The 26,329-nt window shown below is 40.4% G+C and overlaps 1 protein-coding gene across 4 annotated transcripts in view; it reads left to right on the top strand.

The window, feature by feature from the left end:
• Positions 1-230: 230 nt before the first annotated feature.
• AMTN (amelotin) overlaps positions 231-26,329 on the top strand; it is a 31,867-nt gene continuing 5,768 nt past the window's right edge. The window contains exons 1-9 of one of the 4 annotated variants that reach the window (XM_069230283.1): positions 231-312; positions 406-474; positions 5,879-5,923; positions 7,742-7,798; positions 11,800-11,883; positions 14,447-14,527; positions 18,097-18,195; positions 23,450-23,485; positions 25,153-25,179. In XM_069230283.1, the coding sequence (XP_069086384.1) occupies positions 421-474; positions 5,879-5,923; positions 7,742-7,798; positions 11,800-11,883; positions 14,447-14,527; positions 18,097-18,195; positions 23,450-23,485; positions 25,153-25,179 (483 nt within the window). In that variant the 5' untranslated portion in view covers positions 231-312; positions 406-420. Of the gene's footprint in view, positions 313-405; positions 475-5,878; positions 5,924-7,741; positions 7,799-11,796; positions 11,884-14,446; positions 14,528-18,096; positions 18,196-23,449; positions 23,486-25,152; positions 25,180-26,329 lie in introns of all 4 variants that reach the window. The other 3 variants (XM_069230281.1, XM_069230282.1, XM_069230284.1) reach the window with 3 other exon arrangements.

A 26,329-nucleotide genomic window follows, 5' to 3' on the forward strand; every position in this document is an offset into this window, starting at 1 on the left:
GTCATGGCTTGTGTTTTCAGATTACGAAAGATGTCTTTAACTACCTCCTATTAAAACAGACAGGCGCCCTGTGGTATAATGGTGTCTGCACCTATTAGAAGGCTAATTGGACGGTTGGCAACGCAGAAACCCAATGACTTCAGCGTTGAGTCTGTGCTGTGATTGGTCACTTGTTGGAAGAAGATGAGTTTAAATTGTGGGACTGGGTGCTGGACATCACAATTCACCGAGGCCTCCTTGAGAGAAACATTCGGGACTGGTGGCACGCGCTTATCATTTCTATTTATATCACCCCCTGAAGGTAATTATCTGGTTAGTGAGTACAGTTAACTTTTTAAGTGCTATGATTCCATAGGTGAAAAATCAGACACCGAAAGCTAACATCTTGTTGTTTATTCGATGCAGGTTGCAATTTCAAACATGAGGACCACAATTCTGCTCCTTTGTCTTCTGGGCACTAGTATTGCTTTTCCAGTAAGTACACAATCATTAATATGTTCCCGCTGCTTACTGGCCTCTGTTGGTTTTGTAAACGCAAAAATGTCGAGTTAGAAAGTGCGGCAAAAAATATTATGGCTGTGCTTAACTATGACATTGTTAAAGCGGACTCTGGACTGATTGAAGTTTGTAAATGCGCTGTGTCGCACACTTTTAAACCACCGTGTAATTCGTGCAGGTCTGAAAAGTCTAAATTAAACAATCTGCTATCGGGGTTGATATATACTGTTTTGCCGAGTCCACGACTCTATGGGAATATTTTAAGGATTACTGATAGAATAGGCTAAATGTATTTTGGCCCGTGGCGGCCCACCCATCACCAACAGCACGGTGCCCGTTGCTATCCCTGCTAGTAGTCCACGTAATGCTGTAAAATCTCACCTAATTACATGGGGCATCCTCCCAGGTTCTGTGCTAGAGCATAAAATGCTCATTCGCAAATAAACAAACACTAGTCTAGGTAACTTATAGCTTCTTTAGACGCTGGTTCATCTAGTGCAACTTTACAGAAACCTTGCACGTATACTTCTAACTGTTTGACATATGCAAAACAAATAGAAATAAACGCAGGGCAACTGCCTCTGCACCACTGAAGTATGAATGTAGCACATATTACTACAAACAAAGGTTTTACATCAAGGCAAAACATGAAGGAAACTGGTGTCATCATATTTTTGTTGTGTCTACATAATAAGAAATAGCGATAATACATGTTGTTTACTTTTCACATATGAAAGATCGGACTCACCTTAATGAAAGTTAAGTCGATTCTGCTCTTAAGTGATGCTTTGCAAAATTAGTGTAAAATCAGCTGTCTCTGGATTTTTTGTATTTATTCATGGTCGAACATGTCTTGTCAGAATCTGTTTTCCAAACATATTTTAATGAATAATAGGTGTGTGGTTTATTTTCTGGTTATTGTTTCACAAGCAGTCTCCTTTCGTTTTACCTCAATCGAACAATATTCCAGTAAAATTGACTGTAGCAAACGTTTTTTGTCGAATTCCATACTTGAGAACAATCAAAACAATACTGCGATGTGTGTTTTGCATCAGTGCAAACCTTGCCGTATGCCCCCTATTTTAGAGTTACATACCTGGGGTGGAGATGGCCCTCAGTGTTCCTTTGCTACAGTGCAAACATCCTGTTATATTCCCTTTGTGTTAGAATATTTGAGTTAGGTATATATGCTTAAATGTATTTGATTCCCAAATGTGTGACTCGTGTGTGGGGGCGGCAGCATACGGTTCACACAAACTAGCGTTTATCAAATCCTTTTTAAGTTATGTGCAACTGTGCTCTCTCTGTATAGCTTATAATGTCACACCTGTAAATTCCAGAATGCCCGCTCATCTTTTTATCCTTCTAAGGCTTGCACTATCGTAAAACGTGTTATACTGTTTCCAGTTTGGAATCCTTTGGCAGTAAACACTTTCAGATTCAGTACTTATAATATGATTAGTTTTGTTTAAATACTTGCATTGTTGTCTTAGAAATGGGGCCCATACACCAGAAAATAGAAGTGTTGTGGTCGCTGTAGTTACTTGGGATGTGGGAAATTCAAGTAACTTTCTTTTGCAAGATTACACAAAATTCTACAAAAAGTATGTGAAACTGCACGAAATTATGCAGAGTTTAAAATAGCACTTATCACTGTGTTTTAGCACAGATGTTTTGCCTTCTGTTGCCTAGCCCGTTTTTTGTTGGCTTAAGGACTTTAATCAGGAGTAAAGTGTTTGTGCCCTTCCTTATAAACATGTTACATTGGGCAAACACCTAATTGGCACATTTAAGTTGTTTATAAGAGCCTAGTGTATGTTACTCCCTGTGCCCAGAATGGGTTCATTAAATGCTACTAGTGGGATGCAGCACTTATTGTGCCACCCACAAAACAGTACTGTAAAAAACCATCTCCAGGCCGGAAACCGCAGCATCGGGACGTAGTTTTAAACTAATATTTCAATTTAGCAAAGTAGTTTTTTTCCAGGCCTAAACCTTCCTTTATAATATTTATAAGTCACCCCTAAAGCAGACCCTAAATTCCCATAGGGGAGCATGAATGGTATTGAAACATAGGACATCTCTCCATAGTGGGTGACCTGGGGGCTTTCCCTAGCCCCTTACTCAACTTCAAAAGTTGTCAGCTTGTCACTGTAGACATAGGTCACACTTAGGGCCACCTACCCTTTCACTGTAGTCTTGTTGGAACCAAACCTATTGAAGGAAGAGGAACAAACCAGAATTTTTAGGGGATGGACTAAGGCTTGCCTTCCACCCAGAGCCTGGCACTGGGACCCCAGCGACTTCTCATCAGAACACTCATGGACCTGTGAGGATCAGAAAAAGGACTGCCCTCCTTTTTTAAGAACCTTATGAATGAATGAGCATGCACATGAATTGCTGTACCTATGCATGCAACACCCCGCACATATAATTTCACGATTATCAGTTTTAACCAGTTACATAGACCATAGACATCCTTTTAATCATCACCCCATATCTCATGTTTCTTTCACCGCACCATCAATGACTTATTGTGTTACATTTGTTCTGGGCACTGTTGATTAGGTTATTTGAAAGGTCTATCAATGGCCACTTTGTATTATGGCTTGCGTTGTGTTGCCTTCAGTATTGATGAAGATGTTGAACATTATACGATTTTTATCTCTTGGATTAGAAGATATATAATCAATTGGTTTGTATAGAGAGACATACAGCTTCTTTGTGGTTCTGGAGTCAACTACCCATTGTGAAGTTGGAAGTGCAAACTGGGGCATGAAATTCATCCAAAGACAGGACTCCTGATGCCCCACTCTTTCTGCAATAAGGTGAACATTTTGTTCAGTGTAATATTTAATTAATAGACCACGGACAACAGATGTAAATTCAAACCTTAAAACAAGGAAAATCCTGGCCCATGCTTCCAACAACAGCCTTAGCAAGGACAATGAACACACTTTTAAAACAGCAAATTAGTTACTTCAGGAGAAGGTAGTTACAAGATCATTCAAATAAGTATAATCTGCCTAGAAACATTCACCACCTATAACACATTGTCCTTATCACATAGTGATAATAGACAGTTTTCATGGCCCATGATAATATTATTCCTCTGAACTGGCACTTGGCTGTTTATGCCAGACTGGGCAACAAGCTATCTTGCTACAGAAGGCACCAACTAAACTATCAAGATGGAGGCTAACCAACTCACTGGTGGCATACTTTTGGGTCACCCACAAATAAATTTTCATGAGGGTGACTTGATTCATGAGACAAGCTTGGTGAAGTATGAAAAAACAATATGCACTTCCTCAACAGTCTGTAGTCTAAGAACAAGGATTCTTCAACAAAATACATCGAGGATAAATGAGTACTTCATAAAAACTTCAAATGATCCATCCTGTTCCAGTGGTCCTAATGATGTCACAAAATGATCCAAGAACAAATAAATCCCCTATTATTGACAGGACACACTGTTTCTCTTTTGCCACATTGCACCTTTAAATAGCTGTGCCGGGTGCAAACAGGGACATTGCACCCTATTGTAATTAATGTGCTGTCCTCAGGGCAGTTGTAAACCCATGCCTACCCTGAGGGCAGTGCATTCAATGAAACACAGAGCAGCTGCTTACAAGACTCTCCTCCATTCACAGTGAAGGCAGCAACCCAGCTGCACTTTCAAGTGGTTCCAGTTAACCTCTTGCAGGCCAGTGCAGTTATTGACTGAACCCATCTGCAGGGGAATGTCTAGCAGTCAATGGAAACCCTTTCCCACCTCCAGCAGGATGCCTTAGGAAGGAGCATTGACTGTGATAACGTTTTGTGGAGCACAATCATTGTACGTGCTAAGGGCCTCTCCGTCTCTAGGTCTGCATCTGTAATATGGTGCAGATCCAGAGGCGAAGTGATTTTCTCATTTGCATGGGTCCGTGCCCCCATGCAAATGAGGGAACGCCCCTTCACGATAGTGATGTGCAGCATCACTATCATTATTGTAAAAGGAGCTGCACAGGCATCTGCATCACCTTCTGTAATACCGTAGTGCCCCTGAGGTGCACAAAGCAGGCACTCACATTGTACCTTAGGGCACTATGTATAATATGGCCCCAGATGAACACTTTCTCCAGTAATAGTTTTATCATGAGCATATTTGTGATAGCTTCTTGGGTAGTAACCACAGAAAAAGCCAGAAATGAACTGGTTGAAAGATGAAGACATATAATATTATTCAACTTTGCCTGAGTTGTTCCCTTCTGTGATACATTCCCATGTCCTTTGACCTTTCTGATAATCACCCCCTCTCCAGGTTCTTGCTACTATTGTCCATGAACATGCAAATTACTAGTCTGTGCAAAGATTCCAACGTTTATGAATGCAGCTCGCTGTGATTCCGTGGCAAGGCAACAGCTATGAGAGTGTGGGCCTCATTTAAGAAAAGTGGTGCTGCATTTAATGCAGCGCCACTTTTCTTGTGCCCCTTAGCACCTCCTACCGCCACCATGTGTGTGCTGTATTTAATATTTACGACGCACTATGGCGCAGGGCCGGGCAATAGTGTCATAATTTTTGACACTATTGATGTACTGTGTAGGATCAGCACCAACATTTTTCCGCTAATCCTGCACAGTGCGTAGGGGCCTATTGAAAGCAATGGTGTGCTCTGTCAGGCATTAAAAGTAGCCACAAAAAATGGTGCAGTGGAATCTCTTAGATTCCTCTGTGCCATTTTTGAAGTCTCTCTAACGGGGGGAATGCCCCACTTGCACACATTATGCCTGGAACAGGCATTATGTGGTGCAAGGGGTTACAAAGTGGTGGAATGCATGCATTGTATCACTTTGTTAATACAGTGCAGTGATTTGGGCCTCGTTGGGCCACATTAGCATTAAAAAATGACGCTAATGTGGCTCAAGGAGGCTGTAGGCCCTCTTAATGGGCCTGTGTTTTTTGTTAGCTCTATTTTTTACATTTCTTCTTCCTTGCATCCCGTTGGTTGTCCATATCCCATGATATTTTCCACAGTTTCCCTCAACCTCTTAATTGAAATGAATGCGTTTTATTTACATTGCATTCCTCCATTCATAAAAATGAATCAGATTTAAAGGGTAAAGGGTAAAAACAAATAGTTGATTAATGATTTACTGGAAAAGAGACACGTGTGTGTGTTTGTCCGTATGCGTGTGTACATCACCATGGCTAAACATATCTTCTGTGCTTCCCGTGATAGCCAAATGGAATCTACATATATGTGTTAAACGTACGTCGAATTCCAATAAGATATTGTCACTTCACAGTTGTATACCAGTTGTAGAGTTATCTCCCCAAACCACAGTAATCATATCAAGTCATCCGTTCAGTCATGTTTTTCTTTGCCTTGCAGGTAAGAGAAGCAGAAAGAATTCTTTCTGCAAGCAACAGTGGCGAGGTAACTAATTAATTAAACAGAACTGTCCAGACTATGTCATGAATGTAAATAGTTTATATGAAGCACATGTTACTTAGCTCAGTCCAGAATCCATTTCTAAGTCGGGCCTCGTTGCCCTCTAATGTCCTCAAGTGCAGTGAATGATCCATGATATGTGCAGGCAGTGTTTTCAGAGTGAAACTGAAATAGCACACTACAAGCAAGGCCACTGGAATTATGCTACTATTATACTAGTCGCACTTGTAGAGGGTGTGGCGACCCATTGGCATCTCAGCGCTGAAAAAGGCAGCACTAACTTGAGTCCATTGTATGTGCGTTAATAATCAAAAAAGCCACTTTTTTAATAGTTTCCAGAAAGTAAATTAATTGCATGTTCACCACAAGGCCAAAGGCAATGAGTTCCATAGTGTAGGGCCGATTCATCTAAAGGATCTGCCTCTTCCGGCAGGGTAGGACCACATTTTTCAGCAAGGTTGACTAAATCATGTGGCAAGAAAAAGCAAATTATATGGCGCAATGTGGCATATTCTGAAGCACTATTACACATGATTATACTGTATGAGCAAAGATTTACCCTCATTACTATCAATTTAACACCCAAATGCTGCAATCATCAGCTGAAAGATGACCTGTGTCTGCACAAAATAAGGCCAGCCAGTGCACAGCAACATGTGCGTGTGATAAGATTTTTAATAACTTTTGACCAGTCTAGAAACATTTTTGTTATAATATACAGATTCTCCAGAAACTGATGGATTATGTGGTAAGTGCGGCAAATACATAATAATGTAAAAAACGCAGCTGCTGCAGAATAGCATAGTTCCAGTGGCCCTAGCTACAGGGGAAGGTCTGCAAACACCCATAGTGGGTTCTTTCCATCTACAATAACTCTTCTAGGTAAGGATAAGACAGGAGTTAGAATGGAGGATCACTGGAGTTCCCTTAACAAAGGATAGGTGTGAATTAAAAATGTCAAGAATCAGGTCCTCATAATATTCACATCCATCCGTAACCTTGTTTAGGCATGGGTCGGAATTATGAGCTTGACGGTATTTAATGCATCCGATAATTATGCGATTTAAGTAACTAAACCTTTGTTAAATTTCGGCAGGTCAAACCTGGCAATATTTAATGGGGGTCACACATTATTTATAGTTTCATGAGGATTTTGGTGCGTTAAACAACAAAATCTGCATGTTATTCCCCATGAACTTGTAATAGGTGGTAATTATCACACCCAATAAATAACATACCCCATGGTATCATTATTTATAAGGGTGATAAATAACGCCTCAGCTCATAATCAGGCCCTTAGTGTGTGTGAGATTTGGAGAAGCCCTCTTCTCATATATTTTCTACAGAGCACATTTTGGAGGTGTTAAAACATTTTGGGTTGATTTGTGCATTCTGAACAGACACAAGAAAAAGAAACGTTTGGGTATGGTTCATTTTAAAACAAGAGAATCTATAAGAGTCATTCCATGAATGCCACAGTAGATCTGGAACCTAACTTTTGAATGACTCCTTAAACATTTGCAAATTTCCCCCACAGTTTTCTAAATTTGACCATCAGTCGAATGTTTCTAAAATTACACATGGATTCTGCTTTAATATTGATTGTCCTGTCCCTCTGTCCTGTTAAAATTAATTTTAAAAAATAAACTAGCTTTTTAACCCATAGATGAACGTTTGCTTCATATAATCAATAATTGTGGTGAACAGCATGCAAAAGTCTGACTTTATTTTGAACCTGGATGTATGAATTGTTTTGAAAATTGGCCAAGTGGAAAATATCTGCTCATATTTTTCATTTCACAGATGTTGCAACTGATGCAATTATATAATATGCTAGGAAATACTCCAGAGCAAACCCAGGTATGAGTGAAACTATTAACGGCTTTGATGCACCTTTTTTTGTTGTATAGCTGCCGGACACTACATTCGTAACATTTAGATTGTAGAATGTTAGAGGATAATGTGTAAATTAAAGTCATAACATTGAAATGAAAATATCTCGATTGAAGACAATTTTGAGGGCGCAGGTTAACAATAGCTGGAGTACACCATTAGTATCAACATTCCAATGTTTGTCTTTGTTTCTCCCTGTTTAATTTACAACAACCTACCCTCAATAGGTGGAATGTTCTAATAGAATTATGGCTATCCTTCCTCAGCTTGTCCCATTTGTTAGCTGGCCTCTCCTCGTTATAGATGGCCTTTAACCCTTGGGCACGTTCTTAACAGAGGCCTATAATGTCATATTAACACCCTACAATGAACATCAATGTATTATCAGCCATTCAGAATTCTAGTAATAACCAGTGCTATTCACTTGCATTATGCGTTCCGTGACAATGTGAAGCAGGGTCAAGAAACAGATACTGATGGCAAGCATGTGTGGAGTCGTATGTTGGGTCCGCTCGGGTGGGTGCAAATGGCCATATTGCCCACACACTGTTAGCAACAACATTTAAAAAGCCAGGGTCTTGATTAAAGCTAAATGTTGAGTTATAGAAATGTCCACCTGTGGTGGGAAAATTGATTTATTGTCACAGTAATAACTCTGACACTGCTTTAGAAGTGAAACATGCAGGTATCAGACCAGAAGTGTCTCAGAGTACAAGCAAGTGTAGAGACACATTCTCACTGGGAGTCCAACTGTGTTATTGAGCCCTCGACATACAGTGTCTACTGATTCCAGCACTTTTATCCTAAATACACACAACCATGTCATTTGTAAATGATAGATAATATTAAAGGGTACACTCAAAGAAAAAGTGTCCCAGGACGGGTTTGTTATTCGTTTACTTAAACAAACATAAATATGATCTGATAAAAGGTGTATTTGCAAAGTTTAAGAAATTAGCAAAATAGTGAAAATAAGAGAAGATAGTGTCACACACATCCCTTTTCCTTAACTGAATAGTATTGTTGGCGCAAGCTCTGGGACAGGATGACTGGGCAGTGTACCACACTTTGGTGCACTCTAGCAATACATCTCTCCATTATGTTTAAAATGTAGCTTTAAATATTCGAAATGCTGGCCCTTATGCCTTCGGGAGTCTTCCAGACCCTGGTTGTATTTTATCAAAACAATCTTGCAGATGTTTTTCACCACTGCGCAAGGAAACTTTCTCTCAGCTTCCGGGATGCCAGTGGGGCTGATGCTGCCCATCACCTAGGTTACCTGCATTACTCAAGATTCTATTTCTAGCTTATTCTCTGTGAAGTCTGCAATAAGCACACGTAGCTGCACTGGCAGAACACCAGTGCTCTTTCTCGGGCTTCTACTTTCTTTTCATGTGAAAAATCTTATTTTGAGTTCACTAAAAGATTACAGTGTCAAACTCAGCTAACTACAAACACTGAGCATGCCATTTCTTCCTATTAATAACTATTTGTGGTTTACATGTGTAATATAACTGAAATGGTGCAAAGAAACTAATTGATGCAGGCCTATTCAAGTTCAGAATGTTATGTCATTCCTGTTAGCCTCCCCATCCAGGGCATTCACAGGGCCCATCGTTTGATGAACTATCCCTGTATTTTCACTATCTTTCTTGGTATGTGTGATTCCTTCTAACAGGTTCTGAGACAGCTATTTATTGAACTATAACAATTGCATAACGTGTGATAATAACATTAAGTCCAACCGTCTTAACAAACAAGACGTGCCTGTCTCAGTTCAGTTGATATCTTTTTAGATGAAGAGCAAAACAACTCTTGGCCAAATTCAGAAAGATATTATCGAATAGGAATGCATATTGCATATTCACTTTGTTGTTCACAAAATGAGGATTTCACTCATGAATAACTTTCTTCACATGCAAATGACCCACGAATGGTGTCATATAACATGTTAGTACGATTCAGAAGGACAGGTTTGTGGATGCCCCAGAATTGAGACAGGTACAAACATAAAGAACACCCTCAAGCGCTGAAATGTGCGTATATTCTCAAACTTCTGCAGGTCTTTTCTCACCCTGAAATGGAGTAAAAGGCAGAAGTAAAGCCATGTTCAAAATGGGAATCAAACACTATGAAAATTGTGGTGAATTTAGAAAAGGATTCTCCGCAAGGAAAAGTGTTTTCCACGTGGAGAAAAAAATGTCAGAAAACGAAAATGCACCTATGCACAGCATTAAGCCATTCTGAAATATGCACGTGCTACACTTCCGTATACCTAAATGATTTTGCATGTTAATGCCTCTGTAATGCGATGTCAGTCACAGCTTCCCAAAAGTGCTTTTTGAAATCTTAATTATTTTAGATGAAGCTCACAATTTGCTCCTAACTATAGAGTAGCACTACAGGACTACTTTCCTGAGGTTCTTTTGAATGGAACGAATAAAACGATTCCGGTATCGGAAAAGGGTGGTTTGATGTCAGGAGTAAATGTCTGCATTCAACCAACCTGTCCCCAATAAAACCGAACCCGCTAGTTCATCGCAGCATGGTTATGACAACAATAATAATCTAGGGGAGGCTTTTCCTCATCCTGAGCATGTTTTAGCTCTTCAACCTAGTCGAACGCTTGTTTACGTTTGAGTTATCAAATGTTCTTACATGTAACCCAGAATTTCTCTGAATTAATGCATTAACTTTAGAAAGAACGAGTCGCAGAGAGGGGCAATCTCTGCTCCTTATTTCCGTCTTCCGCTGTATACATTTTATGCATTAACTCGGAGAAACTTTGTTATTTATATGTAATTAAGCCACCTCAAAGACAAAGCAAGCATTTGTAATGCAATGGGTCTCACTTTTGTTCGAGTTAGAGCTGTTTGTAAATTCCTAACTGAACTTTTCTTGCCACATAAATTGAAAATGAAAAGTAAAACAGTTGACATAAGCGAGCCAATTCAAAGCGCCATCAGCGCAGCAAAGGAGAGACACAAAAGGAAAAAGAAGTTAGCTCGCAGTCTAACGTATTGGCAATCGTGCAATTATCCATGTAACAGGGTCGATGTCCAAGGAGGTAATCAAACTGCCCCAAGGAGGAACAAACGTAAAGCATTTACCAATGATAACAAAGGATTTTTGAAAGGCAAGCCCACAAATGAGTGATAGTCATGGGCGTGCGGTGGGCGTGGTTAAAAACCCACAGATAGATTACATGTCAGAGTGCTTGCTCACTCGACCTAAAAACCACACACTCGTCTCTGTGCTGTTGGCGCAGCTCTTCATGATACAGCGCCCCCTGGTGAGTAGGTATTTAGTTTACGTATATTTCGGACTCAAAAGCCAGAAGTTTCATAGTATGGTCACATTAAAACTGAACACATTGGTAACATTTTGGGTTCAGTTCAGATTTTGATTCACAGTCGTATAATAAATTACTAGGGAGTGTGTAGTACATCACAAATGTGAAGTAACGGGCCTGAAGATAGGTTATGTTGCATTTTGCATTTTTGCATGGATTGTTTTGCCTCTCATTAAAGTTCAAATGTTGATATTTTCCAATTAAAGTTTCAAAGCACGTTTGTGCTTCATGGGCATGTTGAAAATCTCGTTTTTCCGCAAACAAAATTCTTATCTAGAACATAATTATCAACCAAGCCAGATTTTCTGTTACTCACTTAATTCTCAGATCACCATTATTTTTGAGAAATTTCTGGTGTTTTTGTTAAAGAATATGGTGTAAACAAGAGCAACATTGTCATAAATGCTTGCTGGAATATTCTTTGTTTGATGAGCTAGCATTAAGACACTTGCAACAACAGCCATTGTTCAATGTGGTATTTAAAACAAGGATACATCGATTCTTGCTGGTAAAATCATAGTTCCCTTTTGAATGAACAGCACCAAATACAATGTATGTTCTCTGTAGAACTTCACAGTCTTGTACATTATGCTAATATGTCCAATTAATAAAGCAGCAGGTCCACCCTGGCCATGGACTTCCACCAGCACAACTCATACCGGATATGACAGCACAACAAACACAACAGCAGCTCAGCCAAGTAAGCAACCATGATATAATGCATAGCTTTTTTATTGCACACTGTGCCCTTTATGTTCGTCATTTTTAAAAATTAGGATGCAGGTGTGAAATGGTAATAAAAGCAATTTAGTGCTGTAGAAACTGAGAAAGATGACAATTTAAAAAATACACAATTTGAAAATCCGATAAAGATTACCTGCTTGTAAAATGTATATTTAAAACACTGCGACCACTTACATGTTTGGTTTCACAGTTTACAAATGCTTATATAGTGCCTCATAATGGCTGTGTGAAATACCTATTCCTGTATATTTTTGGAGTAGAGTTCCGATTTTGATAGAATTTATAAAAGAATAACAATAGTACTCCTCCAAACCTACACCAGTTTGTGGGGCCTTCCCTTGCTTAGGTAACAAACTGGAGTTATACAGATCAGCAATCGAAAGAAGTTTAGACTAGGCATGCTACCCTTATTAAGAGGCATGGATGGGACAAAATGGCTCATAGAAGATTGGTTTATGAGAATCCACAAGCCTATGGATGGATTCGTTTTACCTGGAGAGTGGGTGTCTCTGATTTACTGAACAGATAAAATTAACCTATCTATAACCCTGAAATCTATATTTCTTAATGCTGCCTTTTAACGTAGTGTATGTCAATGCTCTGTCCCATCGCGACTTTCGTACTACTGCCATAGTTAGCCAACAGGGAGTTCTGTGGAGGCCTTTTAATGAGGCATAATTAGAGGCATCAAAAAAACCTCAGAGTCCTCTTGAGAGAAATGTATTAGAACACCTAGAAGAGGCTTCACTAGTGGCTGAAGGTCCTATTTGCGGATGCCTTTAAACAAGCAGGGCTATGGAGGCTGAGGAAGAAGTGAGGTTATGCCCTAGCCAAGAGGGATTGAGATTCGGAGGTGACAGCCATACAAGAAGAAGACAAAATAAACTATTTTGGCAAAATTGAAGCTGTCCCTTCAAAGTGGTGACCTTTGCCACAAACTATACTTTAAGACTGAAGCAGCTTTTTCATGTTTTCCAAGAGACGTAGGTCCAGATTTACTGAGGCTTAGCTCTGGTGCAAAGCAATGCATCTTGGTGTAACGCAATACAAAGCCTAACAGGGGTATTTACTATCCAGCACAAATAGTGTTTTACACTCCAGAGGTGCCCATTTCTCAGCTGAAAACCCCCTTTTAGCTCCTTCCCATCACTGTGTTTAGAGGGGAAGTTTTGGGTAAATGTGTTGGGGCAGTTTAGTGCAAATACCCAAAAGCTTTAACACAAAGTCCAACCCTACTAAGAGAGCTAGGACTGTGCTTGCGTCAAAAAATGACAGAGGTGTTAACACATGGAACTGTATTTATTTCTCCAAAATATTCATCCATTACAAGTGTGCTGCAATCAACAATGCACTATCAATGAGTGTAATTCTTCAAAGTTTGTACTAGACATAGTAATTTGCACTAGAAGGGTATGCTTCCAGTACAAATCCTATGGCAAGCAGCACAAACTCACCTATGCACCATGGCATAAGAAGGCATGTCTTGCAAGGTATCCTGTTTGCACCCCAACTGGGTGGCTGAATCATCCGCAGGCCAAATGTAATAGATCTACGTCTGTGTGGTGTTTCCCTTTTGCACAAAGCAGCACAGTAAACAGTACATTTGTTTGCGGAGCAGTTTTGTTTGAACATTTGTAAATCTCGCCCATAGTGTTTAAAGAGCAGGACAAGGCTACTTATGGACTAGACCAGTGGTTCCCAATCTTTTGACTTCTGTGTACCCCCACTTTATCATTACTGGAACCCGGGGACCCCCACTGAATCATTTGTGGAATCCAGAGACCCTCCCCCCCCAACTGAGCCATTACCGAAAGCTGTGGACCTAATCTGTTGATATTATTTAATTTTCTAAGCAGTCACAGACCCCCAGAGGAGGCATCGTGGACCCACAGGTTTGGAACCACTGGACTAGACATTCTTTCCAAATGGTCGACTCAACAACACACACCAATTGGTACTTTGTGATTAGACCACTTGAGAAGGGAACTCAATATAACTCATTTGCCAGCATTATCATAAAATTAAAAACCGATGTGGAGACATACATTTGGAAATCCTTTCTCTTTTTCCATGGTATGGATGGACAAACATGCTTGCACATAAACTCTTGTCTTACTACTATGTATAAAAAGTGGGTGGATCACACTGCCCCACGCCCCAGCACTCAGTTCGCCTCAATGCATCATGGTAAATGCAGGACATGACAACATTTACTTCGGTGACAGTCTTTAGTTTTTCACCCTTGTTGGTGCAGCCAATGCGTTTATCTCCAGACACTTGGTTCATGCTAGTTGTCCTTCTTCACTAGACAGAAGCACATTCTTTTGGTGGTGAAAAAATGCTGGCCACAGTCTTCCCAGGTCTCTGTACTACGATGTATGACTGGTGTGTGTGTGTTTGCCATTCGAATATTACATTATAAGGTGCTCCCACCATAAACATTCATAAAAGAGATGCTTTGTCCATTATTAGAAACATTTTCTCTGACTTGGTTTAACTATATCTACCTTCTTTATCAGTTTCAACCTTCTGAAAATGTGTTTGGAAATCTGCCAATTTTACCACCGCTTTCAATGCCACCAGGCTTTCCACAGTCACCAGTAAGTAGATTTTTTTATCCCCGTGTTGGGCATACTCTGTGCTACTTTCATAAGACTGCTCTCATGGATCAGGTGTCATTTCTATGAATTTGTGAAATATTTCTACTCCTTTGCCGTCAAATCACTGAGGTTTGGAACTTAACAGATGTGAAGAAATATCACCTATTTCATGTTGAGCCCTCAAACGTGGGGAGCGAAGATTGTTATCTTTCCCCCCGAAAATGTATTTATCACGCCTTTTCACCTGGTAAAGTTACAGGTTGTGTGATTATCAGGGTTTTATGAGAGGAAACTTCGAGGGGTCGGAAAACTCCTACTCAACTCGTAGTTAAGACACCCATTATAACAGGTCCACATAAGGATTATATGGTGGACAAAAACACACATTGCAGGGGGTCGACCTCCAGGCACGTGGTGGCGCATGTGCGCAGTTTTCTTTATAAAACTTAACTGTTGTTCATATAAGGCATGTCAATTCAGAGACAAAATACCTAAAATATTTAAAGTGCACCTAGATACAGCCTCATTATTCAGAAGTAACGTACCATCCTGTAAGATATACTATTGACCATTTCTTTTTTGAGTTGTTACCAGTGCTTTATATGCACAGGTTCTGAACGGAACTGAATAAATGCACTTTTTTAATATGAAAGGGAGAGGACATGCACTTCGCAGCACTGCTGCAATACATTTCATGGAAGAGTACCAGCACTTCTTATGAGTACATAGGTACTCTAAAGAGTGTGTAACTGCACTTCTATACTTCTATTTAAAGCATTGTTTATATTCTTCTATTCGTCGCCTAATCTTTGACCCTTCAAATTTGCTCATCTAAATAGTGCATTTACATGTGGAAGTATTCCTACCAATTTTGTTAAAAACGTCCTTTTTCATTGCTGTGCAGAGCGTGACATGGCCTGGTTCATACTGGTGGGGAGAGGGTGTGGCATAATGGCCAGAGCTGCCAAATATGGAGCTGTAGAAATCCTGTTCAAGTCTCAGCATTGGCTCAACGTCCTGTGATTCTTGGCACATCACTTTATCTTCCCATTTCTACATTTCAGTACCTTGAGATCCTTACGGGTGATTTGCTGTGCTTTACAAATCCTGGATTTATTTATTTATATATGAAGGGATCCTTTGCACCAAAGTCTTCATAGTGCAAATCATTTTCACTTTTAGGTTTGTATTTTGCTCACCTCTAATAAACATATTGTAGCCCATGAGACATAAACATCCTAAAGAAATGTTACTAGTATTGGCATAGAAGCTGAAATTAATGTACAATTTGCATTTTAAGACAAATTCATCTTTAGCATGCTTAAAATGCTGAACTGTAAAAAATATGCGGGTCTTTATGCAAATAAATGCCATCTTAAAATACAAAATTGCTGTTGATACATGAATCAAATAACTAATCTGTTTGATTAGCAAGTCTGGCACAAAATAGAATACAATCTAGAGTGCAGTTAGATGGAGCTGCATACAGCAACCATGCTTCATCAGAAAAAGGGCAATTTGCCTCTTTACCAGTATGGCCATAAATCCCTTTTGCAGCAAGAGTCTTAAAGTCTCTGAGACCAATGTATCATTACAACTAATTAACAACAAGTAGTTTTGTGACCAGTATTGAATTTTGTGAGCCCACCTATGTACTAATAATTCAGTTCATAAAATTATGAATCGGGGTGGGCTGCAACCCGATTTCATAATTAATACTCATAAGAAAGGTCACAAATTGTGACTTGCTCCATCGGAATATAATCACATGAATGGAGGCCTACCAGGGTCAGAAAATCACCATGTCTGTGATTGTGTTTACATATTTTTTTTTAAAGGTGCTTGATTTCACTAAAGAAAATGGAGCTTAAGAAGTTTCCCTTGGAGTTGTCAGTGGTCCCCTGGTCTACTGCTTACTCCCCCAGAAACTTTTTCCGAAATTCACAAAATGTAAGGCGCTCAAAGGGTATCCCTTCTTCCCATTGTGAATGAGGTCTCACTCCAACGTGGAAGTCAGTAGCATTTCAACAGTTTCCAAATAGAACTCTGGTCTCAAACCACTGATACAGCTAATACAGATTTGGTATTTTCAAGGGATGCCCAAAATACAACCATTCCAAATACGAAATGAGTTTTCAGTCTTTGAATCAGAATGTATATACATACAAAAAAAAATGTTTTGTACACTTGGACCTTTGTTCTTTTGCTGTGCTCCTATGAATTTCTTTCTAGTTCTATTCAACAGCTTGTATGCAACAGCTTGTATTTTATATTTTTAAAAGATGCTTAAATCAAGTCCTGTTTTTATCTCACGACCTAGATTACTGCTGGGAAGTTTCTGACCAGTACCTTTGAATACGCAGCCACACTCCACATTATGTCAAACAAATAGTCCACCAACAAGTGGTGCAACCAATCTTTGCAGGTAGAAAAGAAGACTTTTCTCCATTATCAAAGAATTCTCTAAACTTCGACAACCAATCCGAAGAGTAGGTGACTGCCTGGCAACCTTCTTTTCTGCCAAAGTGGACAGGATCAAAAAAGAACTAGCAGTAGATAAGCCCAACCATCTGCCATATTTCCTACATGATATCATGATTTAGTGGGCCCCCATTTGACCTCTTCGTGTAATCACATTTTTGTGCTTCTGCTTTACAAAAGCAAATAGTCTAGATCACCACACAATCCATGTCTAGTGAAGGTGTTCAAAGAGTTAGGACAACTTTTAATTTCTGCTCTGAACCATTTGATGGATTGTTACCTATATATGTGTGTTGATCTCTTGCCTTCTAGACATTGCTGGTTAAATGGTTAAGTGTTCGATAATTGATATTCTTGTAGGATGATATCTTTGACATCGATTTTTCACACACCCTTGCAAGAAGATAAACTATGGAGATACACATGTGAAAGTAACACATACAAATACACACACACATACCCACACACAGAGAGTCCCTTTCTTTTAGCGTTACTTGACCGTTGTGCTAAAATGGAAGTGATCACTAAACATAGGCAATTTTGTTTAGCGAAAACCTACCTTTAATAATTGTGGGTAATTGAAATGGCATCCTTCAAAAGCTCTACATTTGATGCTTTTCAGGAAATAAACTATTATAGTCAGGAAAATGGTTTGTATACCTTTTCCCAGTGTATGTCGTGCTGTTTTTACAAGTTGAGCATACGTCTGAAAATGAGAGAGGCATTTACAGCTTGGTCTCTGTTGTTCAAGTTCCTTATCATATAGAAAGCCCCTAATCATACCCCGAAAATGCGAACATTTTCGATGGTATTATTTGAATAAGCACTTAACTGGGAACTGGGATTTAGTGCTAGTGTAGCCAAGTCAAATCGGATGAGGGTCATACAACTACCAACAGCGGGATTCAGAACTCTCAGTGACTGACAATCTTTAACTACTTTCTTTTAATTACTCCTTCACAACCATTACACATAACAACACAATACTGAGGGCCCTGCATGGAATACCTCAATTTACAGCTACTTGGATGATTGGCAACATATATTTCTTGTAAGGCTGTAGTATAAGACTTTTTCTTGTTTCACAGGGTAACCAACCACCAGGAGTCATGCCATATCCACAAGCCCTTCCGATGAATGTGGGAGAAATGACAGTCCACCATTCCATGTTTCCCCATCCTCATCATGTAAGCACGTGCTTCTTTTCTTTTTGTAATTTATTTCAGTCAGAAACCGACCATGTATTTGACACTTTCCACGAGATTCATATTGGTGCACCGATACCGACTACTACCGACTTGAGTGCAAACTTGACATTGCAACCTAAGCACCAATTACATACCTTAGTAAATGTAGGCATAGTTTAAGTGCTGTTTGGACTTCTAGAAATGGGGAGGAACAAACTGTTTGCATGTTATTTGGCAATTCCCCACAATTTTAGTTTATGTAGTGCACAAACTGTGCCAGGAAACGGCATAAATTGCAAATTAAACGTATTCAATGCACTTCTTAACAATGTCATGCTTCCTTCTATTCTGTCTAGTCAGACAACAGAAAGGTAAAAGCTCATGATTCTTGGTTGGCTTGGAAGAGTATTTAACACAAGTTGCACATCGCAGATCTACGGATAGCTCATCCTAGGTCTTGGAAGGCAATAAAGATTTCAGACCACATCTCTTACTATGCTCCCCCTGACAAGGAAGAGCTGATATCTCTCCTTTGCTAACACATACATCAACTTTGCTCTACTCACTGAATCAGTAAAATGTGGGGGAATGCATCACCTAATATATGGCAGGGCCCATCCTAAAAACTCTCATATTGATTTGTGAGAGGAAATTGCTTTTATGATATGTCATTCTATCTTCCATTTATATGGACAGTGGCCTAACTATGTGTACTGAGCGCTATGAAATTATTCTTCAGTGAAATGGATGCGACTGTCAGGTTTCCTCTTTTATCCAGCAGCATGCATGACTAGTTCATCTATAACAGGCTTTATTTGCATTCTGGGAAGGATGGCAATTTGGAGTCAACACAGTCAAACACAACGTCTTCCTTCATGAATTCAGTCCTGGTTCAACCTGACAGGTAGATGTGACCACAACAGGAGCATTAAAGGCGATGTATATTTCTGTTAGCTGTTACTGTAACGGGATCCCCCACACATAATCCTCTGTTCAGTCCTGGTAGCCAATCTGCAGAAGAATAAGAAAGGTGTGACAGTCCAGAAAAGAGACTAAGATTTCAAAAGGACTACGTCAGGAATAATAGAAAAATGGAGGACTAAATATACACATAGAAGTGAGGAGAAAACAAAAGACAAGAAGCTGTGCCAGCATTTAAAGACATATGGAGTGAGAACAGAACAACCTAGAGGGCATATGTATACTCCATGTGCAGAATTTGCAGCATTTTTTTCCGCAAATTAGATTCAAACTAACTGTATATTTATATTTCGGCACTAAACACGTCTAACGTCAAAATATTGGAGTTTGCACCATTTTTTAGATGCGTGAAACTACCTTGCATCAAAGAGATGCAAGGTAGGCGTTCCCATTTAAAAAATGGTGCTAACCCCATAGACCCATATTTATCCACTGTGCTAACATGACGCACGAGGGGGAGGAGGGGCTCAATAATGGTGCAAAGCTTGCTTTGCACCATTATTTAACGCCTGTGTCAGACCAGGTGTTAGGGTACCTGTAGACCCTTTTCCATGGTAGAACACCATGTAATGGGTCCACAGGTGCCCTCCTCAAGCCCCAGGAACACCCCCACCCACACCAGAGGGACACCGGAGGATGGGGGACCCCCTCCCAGGTAAGTAGGGTAAGTAAAGGTAAGTACTTTATTTTTTAAATTGAAGTGCCATCGGGGCCCAACTTGGGGCCCCCTGCATGGCACAGGGTGCAAAGGCCATGCCCAGGGGACTCTGGTCCCCTGTGCTGGCCATTGGGGTGTTGGGCATGACTCCTGTCTTGTCAAAGACAGGAGTCATGTGGTATGAATTACTTTGCATCCTAAGATGTTGCTACGTTGGTTAGAGGCATTTGTTTAGCCTTTAACCAGCCTAACGTCATTTTTTGGTGCAAAACTCCCTTCTCCTGTACTGCCACCCCCACCCGGCTAACGTCATTTTTTTGACGCTAGCCCACCCTTTGCGCCATTCCATTAATATGGCACCCAGCTGGCATCCTGGAATGGCGCATGCAGGTGCTATTCTTTTTTTTACGCAAAACTGCGCAAATGCAGTTTTGCATCAAAAAGTATAAACATGGGCCTAAGGGCCTCATTTACGAGGCAATGTCGGAATGTGGTGCACTATAGTGCAGAATGCAGCACACATAGAAGTAGCAAATCGTCATTATTTATTGATTCTTTATTTGCAGGAATGGATACCTTTCTTCACATAAACAATCATTAGTGGCATTTTGCTCTTTCTATGTGTGCTGCGACATGCAGCACACATGGTAAAAGCAAAATGAGGAAAAATAAAAGTATCTCTCCTCTTTGTGCCATTCTGACCCCACCCCTGGGGTGTTGTTGTTTTTTTATGCTTCTTCAGGTTCATGATTTCTCCTAAATCTGGGGCAGTGTCAAAAGCAATGGGTGTTGTGTTAACGCTCACAGCAACACTCATTGCCCGCCCCTCTGCCACAGAAAACTGCATTTGGGGCCCATATTTACAGGGCGGCGTTAAGCCACGCAAAGTGGCTTAGCCCCACCTTGTAAATATGTAAAAGGACACAGCGCCACCGGAGCGTAGCTGAAAGTGATGCTCCAGTGGCGCTAGTGGCTTGTAAATGAGCCCCTAAGTAAGAATATTCATGCAAATCACGTGAAGGAAAACGTTTAGAATAAAATAGTTTGGGGAAAAAATTTAGTGTATGTTAAAGAGAAAAATACTGGGATTGGAGTGTATTGTTAGAGCAAATACGCAATGAGAAACTGAACAGAATTAACTGTTTTAAAGCAGCCCTAGTGGTGCAACCTAGATGAGCATAGAGTTCCTTACCAATCTTAGATATTTACATATCAAGATGTATAAAATAGTTTGCCAGATCAATATCACCTCCATTAGTATATACACAGAGTCTCTATTTCCCCATAGGTTTTTGTTGTGTTCAGAAGTGTTTTAAATGTTTCCTATATGTTCTAATACAATTGTGTGAGAAACTGGATTATTAGTTGGTGTGAATGACATTCCACCACAGGCAATAATGCCACTATTCATGTTAACTCCAGTAAAGGTTTTGGTAATTCAAACCTGAGCTTAGCTCCTGGTAGTTATGGCACAGATCAGACAGGCTTAACTTACAAAAAATGTAAAGTATTTGGAAGTACCAAAATAGTTCAAAATTGATAACACAACAGAATAAAAATCCCATTTAGAGTAATCCCAAAAGGGTTATCGGAGATATGAATTTTCAAGGTTTTAATAATAATAGCGCCAAAAGGTACAATGTACCAACTGCAGATATCTGCTCACACTAGACCAGGTCAAAGTCAATAGTTGAGGCCGACCACAATGGATCACCAGTCAGGGACAGGATCCAGGTTAATCCTGGTGGAAAATGTACATTCTGACTTGGAACTTTTTATGGAGAAAGCATGGTTGTCGAAGAGTCATCAGCGGGGCAAGCTGCAAGCAGGAATCTGAAGTGGACCTCAATGATGGTGGGTTGCTAAAGTGCAAGGTCACAGTGATGTCATCAACAAATGTGGGAGAAATGTGAGAGGCGGATGTCCATGCCCACGAAGGCAATGACATTGAATGCTTCTCAGCACTGGTCCCACCAAAGCCCTCTACATCCTTTACATTCAGACTGAGAAACTTTTCTGAAATTCAGATTTCCTTCAGCAGTTCAAACCAGCAAACTGAGGCTGACTGGTGATTCAATTTTGATGTATGTAGCTTCAATGGTTATGCCGGTCTCGGACAGTTCTTTGGGCAGAAAGTTGGCAAAAAGTTTCTAAGTCCTAGCTTTTGCTTTTTTCAGTTTGGGCAGGAGGTGTACACTCTAACATTAGCCAAACTTTCAAGGACCTCAAGAACAGAACTTGGGAATCAGGACTCTCTCCAACAGGTGCCACGAGCAGGGTCCAGGGCCAGTCCAGTTGAAACTGGTCAGCTGGGCTCTTCCAGGAAAGTGGGCTTCTTGCAGCTCTTGAGTTCCTGTAGTTTAACAGGAGGTCAGGCAACTGAGCATTGGAGTCCACTTCTTAGTCTAGGGTACAAGTGGGGCCAGGTCCAGTCCTTAGGGTCCGCCTCACCGGTGACAATGCAGGTCCCGTCCTTCTTCTTTCTTCCCCTGGTCCAGCACTGTTCTGAGAAGGGTGCACAGGGGTTCTACATTTGCACCTGGCACTAGCCTGTGAGTGGCAGTGACTACTGGCCTCTCCCTGACCAATAGGGAAAAAGATCCCAGAGGTGACCCTGCCCTCTTTTGCAACAGTTCCTGTGTGACCTATGACAAACAATCCCACATTGCCCCTCTCTACCCAAATCCAACATAGCAGAACCTTTTCACCCCTGTGCAGAGCTCCTGTGCCCACCATAGGAGTGTGTCCAGGAATATGAGCAAACCCTCCTCCCCTGTGATCAATCAAAATTGGTTCTGTGGCAGCTCCTCTCCCAGTGGTATCAGTGCCTTGCTGGTTGGTTAGACAAAAGGGACACAGGCACACATGTGTGCTATTTCTGCCAGTAAAAGGGTAGGCCTCCTTTGAAGCTACACATGAGACTGGGCCTCAGGCCATCCTGCTAAGGGAAGGTCAACTTCTTCCCATACCCTCAGCTCTGGGAACCAATTCACACCTAATCAAGGAGCTATTCGGCTCCTGAGTGATAATTGGAAGCTCAGGCAAAAAGGCTTCTAGAACCTTCGTGCAGGCTAAAGGTGACTTTTTAAAACTACCTATTGTAAGATATTTGTTACAAAGATGACTTTGCCATTGAATTGCATTTGTAGTAAATATTTTTAAAAGGCCAAAAATTAAATATTTATCTAATCCCAAGGTATAGATAACTTTTTTAACTTTAATACAGAAACCCAGTGCTTTGCTATGGAACAACTAGCCCCGCTACAGTGAACATAGCTTGTAGGGCATTGTCACTGTAAGGGCATGTTTAACATTAAACATTTACATTTCCGACTTTTAAACATCATACATCCTGCCTTATGGGCATTTAAGGCCTCATTATGGTGACATTCATTATTTAAAAAAAGGATTTAGTCCTAGGCATTTCCCTTTAGATTGCAACAACACCATGGGTAAATTAGAATAATCAAAAGGATTTCATAACTGGAGGATATGACTATGTCACTGGCTTATTAAAAATATGATTGCAAATCCATATATAAACAAAAACTTCACTTTCCATATGTCCCAAATGTGAAGTCCCATTGATGTATTAATATATTATCTATTTTACAGCTTTTCCCACTAATAATAACACAAATGGGACAACAGGTAAGATATTTGATAGTAAATTTATATTTATATACTCATTAATGTGGGGTATTCATGCACATGATGACTGAGGCTATATTAGTTTTTGATTTTGGAAAGTATGCTAGGACTATGTAAATAGAATTGGGGGCATATTTTCAAGCCCCTTGTGCCACCAGATTGTCACTTTTTGCGACACTCTAGTGAGGCAATGCCCTGTGCCATATTTACAAGGTGGCGTTAAGCTACTTTCTGTGGCTTAACGCTACCTTGTACATATGGGCTGCCCCGACGTCGTTTTCTGCGGCCAAGGGGCGTGCAATACGTGTGCTGAGGGTGTACCCATGCAACACCCACTGCATTTTGACACTGCCACAGGGGCGGCATTAGAGTGGCGCATTAGAGTGGCGCAACAGGGAGAAATACTTTAATTTCTCCTCATTTTTTTCTCTTTCTATGTGTGCTGCATTCTGCAGCACACAAAGAAAGAGTAAATCACCATTACCGTCTGTCGTATTATGATTCCATTATAGCCTATGGAGATTGTAATACGGCAGACGAGATATCTGTCACGTTTATGACAGAGCAACCATCCCCCAACCTCTAAACCAGGCCCTAAGTCTCCCATTCATTACCATACATTTGCCTTACCAAAAAGTCAGACCTGTTGACTTTGCCAAAACTTGTTTATTTTAGCAGATTCTTCTTTAGATTTCCAATAAGAAGAATCTCAACTGAATCTCAAATGAATTTCTTCTTTCTCATTAGTGGCTGACTCCCACTCAGACAATCGTATATGTTACCTAAACTGCTAATTATTGAACTGATTGAATGACTAACTTGCTATGTTCTTTCTCACTAGTGTCATACTCCCCCTCCTCCAACACTTGTATATGTCACCTAACCTGTTAATATTTTCATAAATCAAACACAGTGAGTGCAGCTCTTACCAACACCTGTCTCGTGTTCGCTTTTGATACATGCCACCTGATTGTTTATGAAAGTCGCAATGCATTCTATACATGTACAATACCTCCTTCGGTAGTCAAATCATAATTGAATATGAAACATACGGACATTACAGTTACTTATTACTGTAGCGTAGCGGGGATGCCGTGGGACCTGGTGCAAGCAAAGAAAATGCCCACTTTGACTTCCGCTGAGATAGTAAAATACTACAATCTTCAGAGTTCACCGCGCCCGTGAGGTCGCTGGGCCCTGGTGCCCCTGCACCTGCTGCACAAACGGTAGCTACACCCCTGGCTTAATATTGCATTCGTATTTACCTTCAAATCATAGGGTGTTACAGATATAACGTAGACGCTATCCACACCCGATATTATTTTTATGTTTGCCTAATACTTAACACGATTGCCTATTCCTTTCACGGCAGACAAATACAGGTTTAGTTAAAAGTAACCCAAAGAACTCTAGAACAATTACCCCGATATCAACTCATGGCCAATTTCATATCATTCACTTTCCATGTAGATCAACCCCAAACATGTTGTGACAACTAATGTGATTTACGTGCAGTTTAGCTGCATGCCAAAAGTCAGTAAAGGTACACATTATAAAAGGATACTTTATAAAAGGAAATGTTTAAAGTAAATCAGAAATGTGATCTAGTCGCTTACACTTTACACGCAATAATCACCGACTAATCTATTTTCCTTTTTCTCTTTTAGGGCCTGCTAATGAGCTCGGAGGAAATGGTAACAATATTTAATAACCAGCAACATTCTTGTGAAACCTTATTTACATGCATGAGTGATGTATATATCAAACAAACTCTGTGACCTTTAAATAATTCTGTGTTGAGCAATGTAGGCAGGGTCAAACGCTGTACTGAGAAGGTCTGGTACAGTGGTTTTTGGAACCCGGAAAAATTACATTTTGCTGTGTGGTTGCGCCCATTCTCGGCGCAACAAGGACATTTTTATGTCACTTTTCGGAGTTGGAGCAGGCCTCTTGTTCAAGCGCTGAGAGACCCCAGCCTACATCTGTTTTAATCTTATACATCCTTGTGTAAAACATTTGAAATTTAGGCCTCGTTGACTGCCAGTACAGTGAGCACAGACATAACAGAAGTATACTATTTTTTTTAACGATTCATTTCTCTACTATTATAAAACCATGCCCTAAGGCCAGCGTTCAAAGATGGCGAGATAAGGCAGCATCCTCAAACCATCACCACTAGATGGCGCATGTTACAGGAAAAGTAAACAAAAAACAAACAAAAAACCTTGCTGCTCTTATAATGGATGGGGTGTGTTCCCACTCAAAGTTCGATTTTGCCTAATGTGCTGTACATCATTACACCATTGCTGACCAGAAAGCATACACTCTTCAGCTAAAAAGAGTGACTTACAAAATGTCTCATGGAATGACATGAACAGCTCTATGCAGCAAACATGCAACAACCTCTAAGTGTCCATTCTGTCCCTTTTATAAACCTTAGTAATTCCAAAGCCTCCGTTGAGCCCTCGTGTTGGCACAGTCACAACGTATGAGGATCACTATTGTACAGGAGTGGGGCCGCGCCATAAGGACATTAACAGCGCAGACTCCCAGACAACCAACTCAGATTCTGCCACAGCCTAGAAGAAGCATCAGTGAAGCAGAGAATGGTTACTGTGATCATGGATCTGCACTGTGGTTGGACTACAGGCCTCCTTCAGTGTCATGGATCAGGCCTCTACTTTCAGTACTCGCATGGACAACACTTTGGGGGTTATTCTAACTTTGGAGGAGTGTTAATCCGTCCCAAAAGTGACGGTAAAGTGACGGATATACCACCAGCCGTATTACGAGTTCCATAGGATATAATGGACTCGTAATACGGCTGGTGGTAAATCCGTCACT

This window comes from Pleurodeles waltl, chromosome 1_1 (assembly GCF_031143425.1).
Source record: "Pleurodeles waltl isolate 20211129_DDA chromosome 1_1, aPleWal1.hap1.20221129, whole genome shotgun sequence".
Lineage (NCBI taxonomy): Eukaryota > Metazoa > Chordata > Amphibia > Caudata > Salamandridae > Pleurodeles > Pleurodeles waltl.